This window comes from Triturus cristatus, chromosome 6 (assembly GCF_964204655.1).
Source record: "Triturus cristatus chromosome 6, aTriCri1.1, whole genome shotgun sequence".
NCBI classification, from domain to species: Eukaryota; Metazoa; Chordata; class Amphibia; order Caudata; family Salamandridae; genus Triturus; species Triturus cristatus.
In genome coordinates, this window is record NC_140589.1 from 1,075,126,785 (window position 1) to 1,075,146,212 (window position 19,428).

The window sequence follows — 19,428 nt, forward strand, 5'->3', positions numbered from 1 at the left end:
AAGTTTCTGGGAAAAAAGAATTTCTGAGCCTGCCACCACCACATACTGCAGAACTGTTACTACAACCTGTCCGAAAGCTATTCTACCACTACTGTGGGAGCACTTTCAGTAAAATGTCACTGCCACAATGGTGGTCAATTCCCTACTAAGCTGACAGAGATAGGGCCTCTGTCACTACAGTGGCTTGGAGGATTACATTTACAACTGGCTGATGACTTCAAGACAGAGAATTAGGGGCCTATTTATGAGAAGCATACGCCACTGGAGCATCACTTTTTTTTTTTTACGCTGCAGCCGCATAGATATAGAGAGAGGCAAAGCAGCGCAAGATACTGCCTTGCCTTACTCTCTGTCAAGGAGGCATTCCATGGGCATTGCAGTAGGTTTTCACACTCGGCACCCATGACTTTTGACACTGTCCCATATTTCCTTAATCATGTAAACCTGGAGCAGAACCAAAACCTTACGCCTCCCCAGGGCAGCTGTAACGTGGCAAAATATTTGTATTTCTCCTCATTTGTTACGCTTTCCATGTCTGCTGTATTTTGCAGCTGACTCAAGAGCTGGGGGTCCTGGTTCGAGTCTCAGCGGTGCAACATCCTATGATTCTGGGAAAATCACTTACTCTCTCTGGGTGATAAGTTGTGCTATATAAATCTACTAATTTAGTTTAAAGTATCACCCAAGATGAAAAATCTGAAGGAGGCAAAACTTTATGAAAAAATTGTTCCACCAAAGCAGATGTTAACAGTATTTTGGCTACGGGGAAACTGAGTTGGTAAGCAGAAGATGAACAAGCATTGGTAAATATGCTGTGGCTAACAGAAATGGAAAAGAAGTAAGTGGCAAGCACCGGGACCAATGAAAAGCTAGGGGGAGGATGTAAGCATCTTTCAATCAATCATTTGTATAGCGCACTACTTACCCATGAGGGTCTCAAGGCGCTGAGGGGGGGGTAACAGCTACTGCTCGATCAGCCAGGTCTTGAGGTGTCTCCTGAAGGTCAGCAGCTCCTGGGTCATACGCAGATGGGTGGGGAAGGTGTTCCACGTCTTGGTGGCGAAGTAGGAGAAGGCTCTGCTGCCGATGGTGGTTCTTTGTATGCGTGGGACGGTGGCGAGGGCGAGGTCGGCGATGCGAAGCTGACGATTTGGGGTGTAAGGTGAGACGCTTGTTGAGGTATGCTGGTCCGACGTTGTGGAGTGCTTTGTGAGCGTGGGTCAGGAGCTTGAAGGTGATCCTCTTGTTGACGGGGAGCCAGTGCAGGTCCTTCAGGTGGGCTGTGATGTGGGAGTGGCGGGGGATGTCGAGGATGAGGCGTGTGGAGGCGTTCTGTATGTGTTGCAGTCTTTTCTGGAGTTTGGGCGTGGTTCCAGTGTAGAGGGTGTTGCCGTAGTCCAGTCTGCTGCTGACAAGGGCATGGGTGACCGTCTTTCTGGTTCAGGTGGGGATCCATCTGTAGATCTTACGAAGCATGGGGAGGGTGTTGAAGCAGGAGGAGACGGCATTGACTTGTTGGGTCATTGAGAGTGATGAGTCCAGGAAGAATCCCAGGTTGCGTGCGTGGACAGTGGGCGTCAGTGCGGCTCCCAGCGTGGCCGGCCACCAGGACTCATTCCAGGCAGAGGGGGAGGAGCCGAGGATGAGGACCTCCGTCATGTCCGCGTTCAGTTTCAGGCAACTGTTCTCCATCCAGTCGGCGACGGCCTTCAGTCCTTCGTGGAGGTTTGTTTTGGCGGTGGCGGGGTCCTTGGTGAGTGAGAGGATCAGCTGGGTGTCATCGGCATAGGAGACGATGTTGAGGTTGTGCGAGCAGACGATGTTGGCGAGTGGAGGCATGTAGACGTTGAAAAGGGAAGGGCTGAGGGATGATCCTTGGGGCACGCCGCAGATGGTCTTGGTGGCTTCTGAGTGGAATGGGGGAGCTGGACCCTCTGGGTTCTGTCGGTAAGGAAGGAGGTGATCTAGCCCAGGGCCTTGTCGCTGATTCCTGCGTCGTGGAGGCATGTGCGGAGGATGCGGTGGCAGACGGTGTCGAAGGCGGCCGAGAGGTCCAGGAGGATGAGGGCTGCGGTTTCGCCGTTGTCCAGCATGGTCCTGATGTCATCGGTGGCAGTGATGAGGGCAGTTTCGGTGCTATGCTTGCTGCGGAATCCTGATTGGGACGGGTCCAGGACGTCGTTCTCCTCGAGGAATTTGGACAGTTGCTTGTTGACGGTCTTTTCGATGACTTTCACTGGGAACGGGAGCAGGGAGATGGGCTGGAAGTTCTTAAGGTCCTTTGGGTCCGCTGTGGGTTTCTTGAATAGTGCGCTGACCCCGACATCTTTCCAGCTTTCGGGGAATGTGGCGGTCTCGAAGGAGCTGTTGATGATATTCCGGAGTTGGGAAGCGATGATGCGGTTGACTTTGTTGAGTATGGGGTGCGGGCAAGGGTCGGAAGGTGAACCGGAGTGGATGGTGTTCATGGTCTTGATGGTATTGTCGTCATTGACGTGGGTCCAGGAGAGCAGGTGGTTGGTGAGGCTGGGGGGTGGTGAATCAGAGGTGTTAGCGCCTGTTGGTGGGGTCCGGGTGTTGAAGCTGTCGTGGATGTCTGCGATCTTGCGGTGAAAGAAGGAGGCTAGTGAGTCACAGAGGTCTTGCGACGGTGGGATGTTGGCACTGGAGCTGGGGTTGGAGAGTTCCTTCACGACATTGAAGAGCTCTTTGCTGTTGTGTGCATTGTTGTTGATACGTTCCTGGAAGGAGGTCCTTTTGGTAGCTCAAATGAGTTGGTGGTGCTTGCGGCTGGCGTCCTTGAGGAAGCGTGGTTGTCCCGTGTCTGCTCATGGCACCACTTCTTCTAGAGTTTTCTGCAATTCCGTTTGGACTCCTGGAGGTCGGTGGTGAACCAGCTGGTCTTTCTGTCTGTACGTTGGTTTGAGGGTCTTAGGATCGGGGCGAGGGTGTTGTCGCAGTCGTCGATCCATTGCTTGAGGTTTCGGGTGGCTGTGTCAGTGTCAACGGTGTCGGTGGATGGGTTGCGGGTGAGGGTGGTGATGAGCTGGTCTTCACTGATCCTGTTCCAGCTGCGGTGGGGGATTTGTTGCGGGTGGTGCTTCGTGGTGGGTTTCTCGAAGGTGAAGTGGACGCAGTGGTGGTCGGTCCAATGGAGTTCGGCGGACTGGCTGAAGGTAATGTGTTTGCTGACAGAGAGGATGGGGTCTAGCGTGTGTCCAGCGGTGTGGGTGGGGACCCTGATGAGCTGTTTGAGTCCGAGGTTGGTGAGGTTGGCGAGCAGGGCGATGGTGTTGCTGTCGTCGGTTTTCTCGAGGTGGAAATTCAGTTCTCCAAGGAGGATGTAGTCTGTGGATGCAAGGGCGTGCATGCTGACGATGTCGGAGATGGCGTTGATGAACTGTGGCCGGGGCCCCGGGGGTCTGTAGACGAGTGTTCCTCTGAGGGTGGTGTTGGGGTCGATGTGGATCTGGAAGTGGAGATGTTCGGCGGTGCTGGAGGTGTCTGCTGTGCTGGTCGAGATTCTGAGGGTATTCCTGTAGACAATAGCAATTCCTCCTCCAGGTCTGTTGTTGCGGTCCCTCCTGGTGATCTTGTAACCCTCTGGGATGGCAATGGGAATGGCAATGTCGGGAGCCGAGGAAGAGTTCAACTAGGTCTCTGTTAGAAAGGCAACGTCTGGGAAGGCTGAGTCGAGTTGGTCCCAGAGTTTGATGACGTGCCTGTGGATGGAGTGGGTGTTGAGTAGAAAGCAGGTGGTTGCGTCCTGCCCTGACGGGTGGGCATGCTGGTGTTCGGTGGCAGGAGAAGCTGCAGTGTCGGCAGGAGAAGGGTCAGTGGGTGAGTATCGGGCTGGCCTGGAAGCAGTTAGAAGATCATTTGGTGTTGAGTCCGTGGATAAAGTCGGTGTCGAAGCATCGTCGGTTGTCGCGGCTCTTGCGGGGGCCAGGGGTCTGACGCTGGGCGTGGACGGGCGCAGACGGGCTTGCCTTAGGCACGCCAGTGGCACGCCCACTGCGCGCGTCATGCACCGGTCGCCATTTAAGTAGGGGAGGGGGGAGGGAAGATTTATATTGAAAACAATGGATTTCACAAGCGCGGTCAAGCACTGTGCAGGCAAATCCTAAAATACGAGGCAAAAGCAGGAGAAAGCATTCCGAAAAACGGGGAGGAAGCAGAGCGGTGCAGCAGCACAGGATAGCTAGGCCTGGGACCTGCTGTTATGTTTATATAAATATGTTTACCTTGTAAATATTTTGGTTGGCGATATTTTTGTTTCTGGATTTTCATAGCACAACATTCTTGAAGTGTTTATTTTTTTTCCTATAACCTGTTTGCAGTATGCAGATATCTGCAGCTGTAGTGAATTAGCCCACATTGTTTTATCAACATCCAAGACCCTTGACAATTTTACATAAGGACTATCGGGCCTCATTTATGATATTTTGATGTAGGGCAGCACAGCAAGGCTCTTTGCTGCGCTGCCCTATGCCAAAGTGAAAGGGCAGGAATGCACTGTATTTAATCAATAAGGTGCATTCCAGTCATTTCTGCCTGCACTGGCACCTATTTGGCAGCCTAGAGCCAAAGTGGGCACCCTTGCACCATGATGCATGGGTGCCTCTGTTGCAGGCAGGAATGTTTTTGTGCAGGAATGGGCACATCACTTTGTAAATCTGAGGCAGCATCAAATTGCATGGTGTTGCATGGAAAAACCCACTGCAACGCCCCTGGAACGCCTGCCGGGTGCAGAGTAAGGTGATGCAGCAATTTGGCTGTGTCACCTAACTCATGATTTACGAGGCCACTCAAAGCCATAAACGGTGGCTTTGCGTGGTCTCATAAATCTTTATGAGAGCCCTGTGTCAGGCATGTACCACTTTACGTGATGCAAAGCTCTCATAAATAAACCCCATCATGTTAAAATGTGGCTCAAAATGTGAAAAACAAAGTGGTACCGAATTCTAATTTTCATGTAAAAAATCCAGTAACTGAATAAACAAATGGATGCCTTGAATTACAATGAAGAGTGTTGGGGCATTGAGATATTCTTTGTACAAAAAAGTATACATTTTATTTAGTTCATTAATTGATGTGTGTTTTAGAAAGAACACGTGGTCACTCATTATCTTAATTCTACAGCATAAATCACTGCCATAATGGAAAGGGCTTTCTGTAGACCCGGTCCTCACAGCCAAGTAATCATCCTAAAACAAAGTTCTCAAATTATTTAGTGATGTTGAATGTGTTTCATTTCTCTATAGGCTGTCTGCAGATCAAATGGGTTCTTCTCAATGAACGTACCAAGCTGGTTCAGTCTTCGCAAAATTGTTCAGCCGCTCGTGAAGCGTGTTTGTGACACCGACCGGCTCATGTGCAGCAAAACCTGCCTAAATGCTGCTGACATTGGCTTTATCGTTGATGGTTCTAGCAGCGTGGGCACAGGAAACTTCCGCACAGTTTTGCAGTTTATTATAAACATCACCAAAGAGTTTGAAATCTCAGACACTGACACCCGGATAGGGGCAGTACAGTATACATATGAGCAGAGGCTGGAGTTCGGATTTGACAAGCACAGCACCAAGGAAGATGTCATGAACGCCATAAAGCAAATCAACTACTGGAGTGGGGGCACAAGCACTGGAGCAGCAATCAGCTATGCCTCAGAACATCTTTTCAGTAAATCCAAACCCAACAAAAGAAAGATAATGATCGTCATTACTGATGGCAGATCGTATGATGATGTGCGGGTTCCGGCCACTACTGCTCATCGGAATGGTATGTTTTCTTCTTACTGAACTGCTATTATATCATTTGTATTGTATTGCAACACATTTCAACATTACAAAGCAGAGATAGAATTGCAGACCCATTTATTATACGATGAGATCACAAATATATTTATTATTGTAGTAGTTAAAGGACAGGCATTTAAGGCACAGGTTCTCTTTGTTTGCAATAGCCTTCAAAAATAGGTTTCCCAGCAGTACTCTCACCTACTGTCCTGCAACTTTACCCTTCAACTACAACAGCCTAATCCCAACGCAGGCACCCTTGCACCACGGATCAAGGCTGCCAGTGTTGTAGGTAGGATTGTTTTTGTGTTAGCTGTATCATTCACTTTTTGTACATTACACAATTGACTGATCATCACATTGTTTACTATGTGCACTACTGTGCTTCCTGACATGCATTACTTGTCCATGGTGTGAGGTGTCAAGGCATACCATGCGACCCGTGCACAATTAATGATTACAGGGACCTGTTGCCATCTAGGGCCTGGCACAACATGTTTTTCATTGAGGACTCATTGTTGATTTGTCTGACCTGGCAGGCGTCACATCTGGCCATTGTCATCTCCTGCATACCTTTGTCCTGTCATGCTCATATCTTGATTTGCTTCACCACATATGCTTTCGTATTTTTCGAATGGTCCTTGTTGCACTTGCCCCATGGCGATGCACATCTAAATAGCTGCTGTGCATGATTGTGCCCTGACTTTCTTCTACATGTGCATTGGTGTGTAACACTTTGGTAGCTGTGACAGTTTCCTTAGCTTACCTATGTGCACACTGTGCTTGACAATGGGGTAGGTGTGCCTCTTTGTGCAATGAGAGGGCTGGTGTCATATGGCACCATTTATTTTGTGACAAATGGGTGGATGCACGTACTGGCTTGGTGCAGGAAACACCGTGGTGTAGGGGTGAGAGTGGTGGGTGTGGTTGTGATGTGTATGGTGTGTGATGTGCAGGGGGTAGTTATGCAGGTGTGGAAGTGGTGGTGGTGCTGTGTGTGGTGTGGCTAGTGATGTTGTGTTCTTTGCCTCTCCTTTAAGCTGGGGTGTGTGTCCCTTCTCTCATGGAGTATTGCAATGGATTGTGGTCAGGGAAGGGGCTGGTTTTATACTCAGCTATGTGGTTGTGTCCTGGGAATTGTATTTTTCGTTTTGCCATGTGGTTGTGTCATTGGGGTGTGTTTTGTGTATTTGGGGGCCATGGATAGTTTTCTGTGTGCACTTGTTGGCCTTATTGTGGGTTTTTTGCTTCGTCCGCCATATATTTCACAGATCGTCCGCAGCGGTTGCTATGCTGCAGCTCTTCCGCTGGCTCTTCCATTTATCCCATTGTGCGACCGTGGCAGTCGGAGACAGCAGTATGTACCGCGGGACCGTCGGGGATATCCTAATTTCCCGTGCGATGTCTCCGCTGAACATGCGGCAGGTTGGTGTTTTTCCGCAGCGTATCCGACCGCTGCGGACTGTTTTTGGCCATCTGCCCCCGCTACGGGCAGTTTTTCTTGGCCCCATTCCGCCACGGTCAGTGTTTTTTGGTGGATACTCCTAATTTGGCCACCGGTTTTTCCACGGTGCTGGCGGGAGGTTGATTTCCGCTTCCATGGCAGTCGGGGTGCTTTTCCGACCGCCGTCCTAATGGGCCCCATAGTAATTCAAATATATTTCCATATATCTACTTACAAAAGACTTATTAAACTAATATTAATTTATATTATAATTTAAAAATCATATAAAAACAAATATATATATATATATATATTCACTGAAAAAACCATAGGTTTCACACACGTTATAGTTAGGATTTAGCATTTAAAAAACCTTGCAAATTCAGTGAAAAAACCATAGGTTTCACACACGTTATAGTTAGGGGACATTTCACTCATAAAAAACCATTGAAATTCCCCCGTTATAGTTAGTTCAGCTAACTATAACTCGCGCACCCGCAATCCACTGCTGATGACGTCACATATTACATCACTCATGACTTGGTCAGTGACATCACTCATGACATCACTCAATCAATCAATCAGTGACACTTATAAAGCGCGCTACATACCCGTAGGGTCTCAAGTCGCTGGGGGGGGGTGCCGCTACTGCTCGAACAGCCAGGTCTTCAGCTTCTTTCTGAAGGAGAGGTGGTCTTGGGTCAGGCGCAGGTCGGACGGGAGGGAGTTCCAGGTCTTGGCGGCCAGGTAGGAGAAGGACCTTCCTCCTGTAGTCGCTCTTCGGATGCGGGGGACGGCGGCGAGGGCGTGGTTGGCTGATCGGAGGTGGCGTCTGGGAGCGTAGAAGTTGACTCGGCTGTTGAGGTAGCTCGGGCCTTGGTCGTGCAGGGCTTTGTGTGCGTGGGTGAGGAGGCGGAAGGTGATTCTCTTGTTGACGGGGAGCCAGTGAAGGTCTCTCAGGTGTCCGGAGATGTGGCTGGATCGTGGGATGTCGAGGATGAGTCTGGCTGAGGCGTTTTGGATCCGCTGGAGTCTCTTCTGGAGCTTGGCGGTGGTCCCGGCGTAGAGGGCGTTACCGTAGTCCAGTCGGCTGGTGACGAGGGCCTGGGTGACGGTCTTCCTGGTCTCTGTGGGGATCCACCAGAAGATCTTCCGTAGCATGCGTAGGATGTTGAAGCACGCCGAGGAGACGGTGTTGACTTGCCTGGTCATGGAGAGGGAGGAGTCCAGGATGAAGCCCAGGTTTCGTGCATGGTCTGTCGGTTTGGGTGCGGTGCCCAGGGCGGGAGGCCACCAGGAGTCGTCCCAGGCGGAGGGTGAGGAGCCCAGGATGAGGACCTCCGTCTTGTCCGAGTTCAGTTTCAGGCGGCTGGTCGTCATCCACTCAGCTACCTCTTTCATCCCTTCGTGCAGGTTGGCTCTGGCGGCGGTGGGGTCGTTGGTCAGGGAGAGGATCAGCTGGGTGTCGTCGGCGTAGGAGATTATGCTGAGGTGGTGTTTGCGTACGATGGCCGCGAGGGGGCTCATGTAGACGTTGAAGAGGGTGGGGCTCAGGGATGATCCTTGGGGGACGCCGCAGATGACTTCGGAGGCCTCTGACTTGTACGGTGGTAGGCGGACTCTCTGTGTTCTTCCGTCGAGGAAGGAGATGATCCATTCCAGCGCCTTGTCCTGGATTCCGATGTTGCTGAGGCGCCGTACTAGGGTGCGGTGGCAGACCGTGTCGAAAGCCGCGGAGAGGTCTAGGAGGATGAGGGCCGCTGTTTCTCCATTGTCCATCAGGGCTCGGATGTCATCGGTGGCGGCGATGAGGGCGGTCTCGGTGCTGTGTTTGGCTCGGAAGCCGGACTGTGAGGGGTCGAGGGATCCGTTCGTCTCGAGGAAGGCGGCCATCTGCTTGTTGACGGTCTTCTCGATGACTTTGGCTGGAAACGGGAGAAGCGAGATGGGGCGGTAATTCTTGAGGTCGGTGGGGTCCGCTGTTGGTTTCTTGAGTAGAGCGCTGAGTTCGGCGTGTTTCCAGCTCTCAGGGAAGATGGCGGTGTCGAAGGAGGTGTTGATGATGTCTTGCAGGTGGGGTGCGATGAAAGCGTCGGCCCTGTTGAAGACGTGGTGCGGGCAGGGGTCGGTCGGTGATCCGGAGTGGATGGAGTTCATCGTGCGGATGGTGTCTTCGGTGCTGATCGGGGTCCAGGCGTGGAGGGTGGTGGTGGGGGGGGGTGGTTGGTCGGTCATGGTGTGCGTTGGTTGGTTGTTGAAACTGCTGTGTATGTCCGTGATCTTGTTGTGGAAGTATGAGGCGAGGGAGTTGCAGAGGTCTTGCGATGGGGTGATGTCGTTGTTTCCTGCGCTGGGGTTGGAAAGCTCTTTCACGATGTTGAAGAGTTCCTTGCAGTTGTGTGCGTTGTTGTCCAACCGGTCCTTGAATGCTGTTTTCTTGGCGGCGCGGATCAGCTGGTGGTGTTTCCGGGTGGCAAGTTTGTAGGAGGTCCTGTTGTCCGGTGTCGGTTCCCTTTTCCAGACTTTCTCGAGGGCTCGGCAGTTCTTCTTGGAGCTCTTGAGTTCGTCGGTGAACCATGGGGCCTTCTTGCTGCCGGGTCTGCTAGGCGGGGTCCTCAGCGGGGCGAGTTCGTCCGCGCAGTTGCTGATCCACTTCGTGAGGTTGTCGGCGGCCTGGCTGGGGTTCGCTGAGCTGGCAGGAGGGTGCTGGCTCAGGGAGGTGGTGAGCTGGTCTGCTGTGATCTTGTTCCAGCTTCTGCGGGCGGTCTGTTGCTGGTGATGGTGGGACGTCGTTCTCTTGAAGGTGAAGTGGACGCAGCTGTGGTCCGTCCATTGAAGCTCTGTGGCGTGGCTGAAGTCGATGTCTGTGCTGGATGAGAAGACGGCGTCGAGTGTGTGTCCGGCGAGGTGGGTGGGGGTGGACACCAGTTGCTTGAGTCCCAGGTTGGCGAGGTTGTCGAGCAGGGTGCTGGTGTTGTGGTCGTTGTTGTTCTCCAGATGGAAGTTGAGGTCTCCCAGGAGGATGTAGTCGGCGGAGGGGAGGGCATGCGGGCTGATAAAGTCGGCGATGTCCTCGCTGAATTGCGTGCGTGGTCCAGGGGGTCGGTAGATCAGGGTGCCTCTGAGGGTGGTGTTCGGGTTGGTGTGGATCTGGAAATGTAGGTGTTCGGCGCTGGTCAGGGTGTTGTCGGTGCTGGTCGTGAGACGGATGGTGCTCCTGTGGATGATGGCGATGCCTCCTCCCATCTGGTTGGCGTTTCGGTCCCTCCGGACGATCTTGTAGCCCTCTGGGATGGCGATGGCGATGTCGGGAGCTGAAGAGGCGTTCATCCAGGTCTCCGTGAGGAAGGCAACGTCTGGAGCTGTGGTGTCAAGGAGGTTCCAGAGTTCGATGGCATGTCTGTGGACGGAGCGGGTGTTGATCAGGATGCACTTGAGGTGGGTGCTGCTGGTGTTCGGCTTGGCGGGTGCTGGTGCGAGGCAGGTCCGGATGCAGGTGAACTTGCAGGCGTGGCAGCTGAAGGGTCCGTGGGTGCGTCTTGGGGTGGCTTGGTGGCATTCTGGGAGTCGGCCGGTGTTGAGAGCGAAGAGGGTGGCGGCAGAGTACGTCAGGCGGGTAGGTCGGGGTCTTCGAGGTCGAGGTCCAGGGGTCCTGGCGCTGGGCGCGGTTCGGTCGCGGACGGGCGCAGACGGGCTTACCTTTGGCGCGCCTTCGGCGCACAATCGGCGCGCCCGCTGCGCGTTACCGCTGCGCGTTCGCACGGTCGCCATTTAAGGCGAAGTGCGCGGGTGGGCGGGGCAGCTGGGAGGCGGGAGCGGGGAGGGTTACAGAAGTCAAAAAGGGGCGGGGACAAGCGGCGGTGGCGGGAAGGGAGGGCGGGGGGCGACGAGGTAGGCGGACAACAAGGAAGGAGAGCAAACACGGAGAATACAATAAAACAGGCACAAATAAACGTTACAACAGGGGAAAAAGAAGGTTAAACTAAGCAAGCACAATATACCGTCAAAACAAGGCAAAAAACACTCGCAGCGGCGGCAGCCGGCAAACGAGGCAGCAGCGAGGCAGAGGGCAGGCAGGGGGCACACGCAGCAGCTGGTGGCCGTGCGGCGCGGGGGTGTCCCACAAGTGGGTCACACTCACCTGCGTCGCACGGTCGCCATTTAAGGCCAAGTGCGCGGGTGGGCGGGGCAGCTGGGAGGCGGGAGCGGGGAGGGTTACAGAAGTCAAAAAGGGGCAGGGACAAGCGGCGGTGGCGGGAAGGGAGGGCGGGGGGCGACGAGGTAGGCGGACAACAAGGAAGGAGAGCAAACACGGAGAATACAATAAAACAGGCACAAATAAACGTTACAACAGGGGAAACAGAAGGTTAAACTAAGCAAGCACAATATACCGTCAAAACAAGGCAAAAAACACTCGCAGCGGCGGCAGCCGGCAAACGAGGCAGCAGCGAGGCAGAGGGCAGGCAGGGGGCACACGCAGCAGCTGGTGGCCGTGCGGCGCGGGGGTGTCCCACAAGTGGGTCACTGATGACATCTCAAATGACATCACTGATGACATCATCCAGTGAATGTGTGTTTTTCAGAAAATTAAATATGTTGTATATATGTATATCTCAAGGTCGATGGAAAAATAAATGGGTATATAAATGTCTAAAAGGATGATTTGTTTTTGAAAATTTGATTGTGTAACTGACTGATTAAATGTATCTTAGTGAATACATGGCTTAGTGAGTAATGTTTAAATATGTAATTATCTATATCAGTCTCTGACTTTGTGTATAAGTGTCTGCTTGGGTTGGTGAGTAGCTACATGGGTGTTTATATTGGATTTAAGGTTGTTTTTTGAGTATCATTCTGAGTGTCTGCATGGTTCGGTGGGGGGTATTACGTAGTGCATAGGTGCATGTATGATTGGCTCTCTGGTTGTATGTGTTGAAGACAGCATGTGTGCATGACTGTATGGTTGGATGAGTGTGTGTATGGGTGTGTTAGTGAGTGAATGACTGTCTCAAAAGTGTCTTTATGAGTTACTAAATATGTTTTAAAGAAGTATATTTGACTATTGGTGTATATAAGTGAGTATGTGTGAGAGTGAGAGATTGAAACAGTTCCTGTATGAATAATTTTTTTTTTTAATAGTGAATATTTAAAAGAGTAAGTATGTGTAAGTTTCTGTAGAAGAAAGTGATGAGGTGTGTGTATAACTGAATATGCAAGTAAATGGATGTTTGACTCTTTATTAGCATGAGTGACTATGTGTGTGAGTAACTCTATGGATGAGTGACAATGTGTAACAGGATGTATAGGTGTATGAGTACATATGATGAGTGAGTACATGTATGAGTGACTGTACAGGACTGTTGGTGAATGAGTGGATGTGTATGTGTTTCTTTGAATTACTGAAGAGGTTGTTGTAACTGGTATTGGTATGTCCATTTTTTTGAAAATTTCAGTCTCTATTTTTGAATGTTTGTATCATAGGTTATATTAGGGTGAGAGGAGGTCTACCACTCTGTCACAAGGATGATGTCATCAGTGATGTCATTTGAGATGTCATCAGTGATGTCATGAGTGATGTCACTGACCATGTCATGAGTGATGTAATATGTGACGTCATCAGCAGTGGATTGCGGGTGCGCGAGTTATAGTTAGCTGAACTAACTATAACGGGGGAATTTCAATGGTTTTTTATGAGTGAAATGTCCCCTAACTATAACGTGTGTGAAACCTATGGTTTTTTCACTGAATTTGCAAGGTTTTTTAAATGCTAAATCCTAACTATAACGTGTGTGAAACCTATGGTTTTTTCAGTGAATTTGCAAGGTTTTTTAAATGCTAATTCCTAACTAAAACGTGTGTGAAACCCATGGTTTTGTCAGTGAATTTGTATGGTTTTTTAAATGCTAATTCTTACTTATAACATGTGTGATTCCCATGGTTTTTTCATTGATTTTTTTTTAATTTTTTTTACAAATACTTAAATTAAACGTTTTTTTTTTTTGTTTTTAATTGCAAGTGTTTTTTTTTTTTTTTTACTTTATATTCTCTTAAAACACTATGCTTAATTTTAAAAAATTCTGCAATATATTATTTTTACACATTTTTTTTTTCCAAACAGGTAAGATATATTAGTATAACATAGAGATTCTTTTTTTCCTTTTTTTTTTTTTTTTTTAAGTGCGCGTACGGTAAGCTTACGGTAAGCGTACGGTTTGCGTAATGTTCGTAAAATTTCTACTCTTTTTGCGTATTGTTACGCAATTTACGTAGCCGTGCGTACTGCGTATGGGGCGCGTAAGCGTGTACGCTACACGCGCACGTTACGCGGAAGTGTTGGGGAGTGCCTGTTGTGCGCATGCGCGCGAGCATGTGTCTTTTTTACGCGCATGCGTACTTTTACCGTAAGCGCACCGTAAGCGCTCCGTAAGCGTAACGTACGCGCACGGTGGATCATGTGATCATGAAACAAAACTTTTGATTGGTTCAAAGTAGTTTCAGTTCTAGAACTCTCCTACACCACACCCATTCCCCTCATTTCTGCTTGTGATCCCTTAGGAGAAGGAGCTGAGTTGTCTTTGGGATACGATGGCAGACCAGCACTCTTCTGCTGAGAGTGAGGCTAGCAGCACCACCATCAGGCAGAGAAAGAGGAAACAGAAGAGCTCTTTTATATGGGAGTATTTTAGTTTTCCAGAGGGTGAGAAAAAAGTCAATGCTGCTTTGGTGACTTGTAAGCTGTGCCAGCGTGTACTTTCAAGAGGTAATCCTAACAAGAAGTATTCCTTCGGGAATCACACTATGTTAAGACACCTTGAGGATGTACACCCTAGGACACATGCACGACATACTAGAGATAACCCTTCAGTAAGTCGAGCAAGCACATCCACAGCAGCTCAGCCGAGTCCTTCTTCGGAAGCTCAGCAGAGCCCTTCATCTGTGGGGGCAGAATCACCTTTTTCTGATCCTGTGGAAACGAACCATCGGTTTGCGAGGGTTACAATGCGGTGTTCATTTTGCCATGGTCTAATTGTTCATAGGGAGACCAGTCTTCCCCTCATTAACAACAAAATAGACCAGCACATTTGTCCTACCAGCTAATGTTCCCATTTTTCCTTTCCTCTGTCCCTGCATGAACACAAGGGCTCTTTTAAGAGCCAACCTTACCTCTCAACTTCTTTTTATTTATTTTTTTTTTAACTTTTTTTTTTTTTTTTTTTTACCGTACAATTACCACATTTCAAGATATTTGAGGGATTAATAACTAAATAATGTAAATCTGTTTGAGGAGAAGTGGAAGAAAGGAACCATCTAATTTCTGACTTACCTGACCCACCCAACAATTTAATTTTTATTTAAAATTGAAATTGAAATTACTTGTAAAAATGGTTGTTTTTTATCGAAAATTTTCTTTCACAATCTGAAAAAAAAGTAAAAAGTATTAATATTTAATAAATCATTATATAACACAGTACACATATTTACATATTTTCCAAAAACACTTTTTTGCCTTTTTTTTTGCTGTTTTCAGAATATATTGCATTTCACTATAAATCGTGAAAGCAATTGCATTCATCACTTAACAGCGGGCAAAAAGAAAATAACAATCTCAAAGATTGTTTTAAAAAAGCCCAGAATCTCTTCTCACTTAAACATAACATTATAGAAATGCAAAATATTCAAAAAAAATATCATCTAATAACAATAACTTTTTCTTTAAAATACCGTCTGACAATTTTGTTACAGAAGCATAATCACAAAAATAATATATCTCAAATAACTCCACAATACATCTGGTTACCTTTCCTTTAGGCCAAATGGTAATTTTAAAATTCTTTTTTGATTAAATTTCCAATGGTAATCCAATAAAATTCCAAAATTTAAATTGGACAGATGTTACCGATTCTCTCCAAAATTTTTGGTTTCCGAGAGATTAATTAGGAATTAAATAAGTCCACAATATAATTGGTTACCTTTCCTTTAGGCCAAATGGTAATTTGAAAAATCTTTCTATTTGTAAATTCCTATGGTAATCCAATAAAATGGTAAAATTGTTTTGCACAGATCTTGCCAAGTCTCTCTAAAATTTAGGTTTCAGGAAGATTAGATAGGAATTTGCTAAATCAAAAGGCAAACGTTGCTTGAAAATCAATTGGGAATCATTACACAGTGTCCAGCCTTTTTCACATTTAAGATAAACTGTGTAATGTCCAGAAGTTACAGTAGGTCCTTCATGAAAAATTATTGCAACTGTTAAAAAAGTTTTTCCTGAAATTGATAATTGCTGTCCTATAAACTTCTTTATTAAAGTATCCAATTTTGAACCATCAGCTTTACATCGTTGCATCATTAAAATTACATACTGTCCGTATTCCTTTAAAATTAATGTTGAAAACATGTCAGATTTACACTCACCGCATTCCATGCTATGATTAGCATCTTTAACTAATTTAGCAAAAGTGACTGTTTTACTGTCTGGCAATGTTAAATAAATAAACCTTTCTGAATCAACATTAGACCCACATGTATTGAAACAGTTTTCACAACTATGTTCCCATTTATAGGAGACACCAAACATATTTTCAATTGGTACCCCTTCTTCTTCCAGTACCTGAAGAAAATACATCAAGAATTCCTGTGTGTCTTGCTGTACATTTTGAGAAAACTGTGTTCGTCCTGAACATACATCTAAAAGTTTTCTAATTTCAGTAGCACTTTCTATTTGAGTTTTATCATTACTCAGTTTTTGAAAAAGGAGACTCAACTCAGAACAGAATCTTTTTCTCTGATTTACTATTATCTGCTCTTGCAAATTTTCCAGATAAAATGCAACATTCAGCACTACATTAGCGTAGCAGTTGACACCAGAGCTATTTTCAAAATGACAACCTACAACCTCTTCAACATTTTCATTTTTCTTTTTGCTTGCAATTACATCACTCCTCTTTTTTTTCCTCCTCTCTACATCCTCAATACAGATATTCTCAATTCTCCTTTTTCGAGAAACTACACGTTTCTCCAACACAGGATACTGACCTAAATGAGGAGCATAGGTTCTTCTTAATCTATTATACTCCTTTACACAGTTTGTATCAGCACTAACTTTTGAATCATCAAAGTCTATCATGAATAAACCAGATAATGTTTTCACTCGTGACAAAGCTACATAAGCCATACCTTCTTTGAACACAGTTGAACCAATGTTTACAAATGCACAATCTACAGTCAATCCTTGAGACTTGTGAATAGTTACAGCATATGCTAGTGAAAACGGAAACTGTTTCCTTTGTACATATAAGTCTTTAAAAGCATGAAACGAACTGTACAACGACAAATGTCTATAACTTCTTCTATCTGATCAAATTTTATTTTTAAACATTCAATTCCATCTTTTTTCTGATAATTAATAAAACCCACAACTTTACCCATAGCTCCATTTACTAAGCCTTTTTCAACATCCAAATTTCTCCTTAAAAATACTCTACAGTTCATGCAAACATATAGATTTTTTTCTAATCCAGCAGTTTTTGAAATGTTCTTCTCTAGTGAATCCAATTTATTTTTCAGTTTGCCTGTTAATGCGATAGTAATTCTTCCATCCTGAATTTTGTTCACTGCTTCCAATTTCCTGATCTCTTCCTTTTCCAATTTCAAAAGCTCCTCATTGAATATTGCGCATTCACGTAGAGTTGGCATTAAGCAGATGACACTTTTCTTTTCTGCAATGTTCTTGTATATCTTCTCAGCAACTATTTCTTCCTTTGGAAATAAATTATGTAGCAACCGACTCTGTAATGCTTTCGTGCCAGCTTCAGTGAGTAGTCCAATTCTGATATCTTTCAGAATACTTCCATATTCTTCATCGTTTGCTTGCCTCATATTAGTAGTAAGTTCCTTGTACTCAAAGAAGGACCAAATATTTGCATTACCAATGCTTCCCAATGACTTCTTTGTGTCTTCATGTGTCACAGTATTAAACACTGGTTGTCCTTTAACTGGAGTAAGTTGTAGAACATCCCCCAAAACTATGACATGTTTTCCACCAAATAACACGTCATAGTCTGTCCTTAGAATTTGCTGCATTCTTAAATGCACAAAGGCAAGCACTAAGTTTGATACCATGCTCACCTCATCAATAATGAGAACTTGCATCTTCTTCAATACTCTTGAAACTTCCAAGCATGCTTCTCCAGTTAGCTTGTGGTATTGTATTTTGTTCTCATGCTCCACTGGTAACATTAGCAAATGATGTAAGGTGATTCCTTTTATGTTATATGCTGCTAACCCAGTTGGAGAAGTAACCACACAAGACAAAGTTGAATCCGTTTTTTGCTGTAGGTAGCTTCTGATGACTTTTATTAAGAAACTTTTTCCAGTTCCAGCTTGTCCGCTTACATACATCCTGATTGGATGAAATGATGTGCATGAGCACTCTTTTTTTCATGTAGTAATCCGTGATCTATTTTGTTTCTGATCTCTTCATAAATTTGTTGCTGCTCTTCATTCAGTTGTCTTTCCAAATTTGGTAAGTCTATAAATTCTTCTTGAGCTTGATTCATAGCCGTTTCCACTTCATTCATGGCTATTGCAGCTTCATTTTCAACGATTGGTTGTCCTAGGGGATCCTGACTGAGTGTTCCTGAACTTTGGCTGTCTTGAGAACTGTCTCTACCTATTTCAGCTGCAATTGTAGTTTCCTGTTCAATTTCTTCATTTAACATTTGCACATAATTTGTGAAAGTACTGCATTCTATGCTGTCTTTGCAAGCATTAAAGGAATCTTCATAGCTTTGAAATTCTCCCAGTAGTTCATCCTCTGTACGCCATGGTTTAAACAGCTGCAAAAGAGCCAAGTAGTAAAATTCCTTTTTGTCAGTAGTGTCGCAACTCAGCTTCCGGTGATTTATCAAACTTCCTTTTGTTTGCTTCACCAAACATCCTTCCTCACCAATGACTTTATATTTTCCATTGTTGATGTCTTCTGTGGCTTTCCGTGAATAAATGTAGTTCTGCAGCACTTCATAGAGACACATGTTCTCTAGATGAAGACTTCTCTTGGGGTAATATGTGTCCAACATGTTTGATTTCAAAATATCTGTACTTTCTGGGTCATTCTCGGCCAAATATTCAATTTCTCCAACAGATTTCAGTACCCGATTTCTCATTGCTGCAAGGCCTAAACTTGCCCAAATTATTCTTCTTGATTTCGAGTAGAGACTTGCAGAAGATAACCTATCTGAACATTCGTAGGATCCAATTTCTCGATGCGATAACATCTTTAAACTGAAACTGTACAGCTTCTTACTGACAGTCTTCTCATGAGAAATCTCTTCCCACATTTCTTTCAATTCAGTTTTTACTTATTTAGTAATGTAAGACGTTACATATCGAGCAACAGCAATGGAATTGTCAGCTACATACTGTATATCCATGTTAGCATTCCACATGGATAAAATGACTGTGTTGTAGTCATTTATATTTTTTGATTCTTCTTTTCTTTTAAGGTTGTAGGTATTCTTAGGTGATTTTCTTGTAATAGTATGTCTCACAGATGACATAAAACTGTTTACTCTTCCATTTGAAAGAACAGGTCTAGGAAATCCAAATCGACATTTAGTGTAGTATTTATCTTTGCTCTTGTATTTCCGTCGACAGTATTTTCCACTCCGATGACTTTGGAAACGTAAAACTTGCTCCTTTAACTTTTTCTCTTCTGTGCTTTTTGGTATAGCACATGTTGCATATTCTTCAATGAAAGATAACACTGCTTCATCGGTATCTGTTCCAAACTTTGGGGCATCCTTGATCCACAACAGCATATGAATATGAGGAGCACCTCTTGCCTGGTACTCTTTTCTCCAAAAGAAATCCACTACTTCTCCAAGAGGTGGATTTTTTTTATTGCAGATGAAGGACATCATAGCCTCAAATCTATGATTGAAATATCTGCAAACATTAACCGGATCCAATGAGCACAGTTCTCCTGCTGTCTTGTATTCGATGTTTTTAATGTTTGAATTTGCCTCTCGTAGAAAATCCAGTAAATCATCCCAAGCGTACTCAGCACAGCTTAGGGTAAGGAACCATGTTGGTGTTCCTAAATTCCGTAACATGCATTTTAATTCACCATGGCGTCGGTACCAATATTCATTTGTCCCACGCTGACGAGCCATCAGATTGATCAGTTGTGTT

General features: G+C 46.1%; 1 protein-coding gene across 1 annotated transcript in view; it reads left to right on the top strand.

Annotated features, from left to right (window-relative positions):
• The window catches only part of VIT (vitrin), a 1,751,009-nt gene that overhangs the window by 1,634,649 nt on the left and 96,932 nt on the right, over nt 1–19,428 (top strand). Inside the window, exon 19 of the mRNA XM_085611942.1 lies at nt 5,265–5,778. Within this exon, the coding sequence (XP_085468068.1) occupies nt 5,265–5,778 (514 nt within the window). The remainder of the gene's footprint in view (nt 1–5,264; nt 5,779–19,428) is intronic.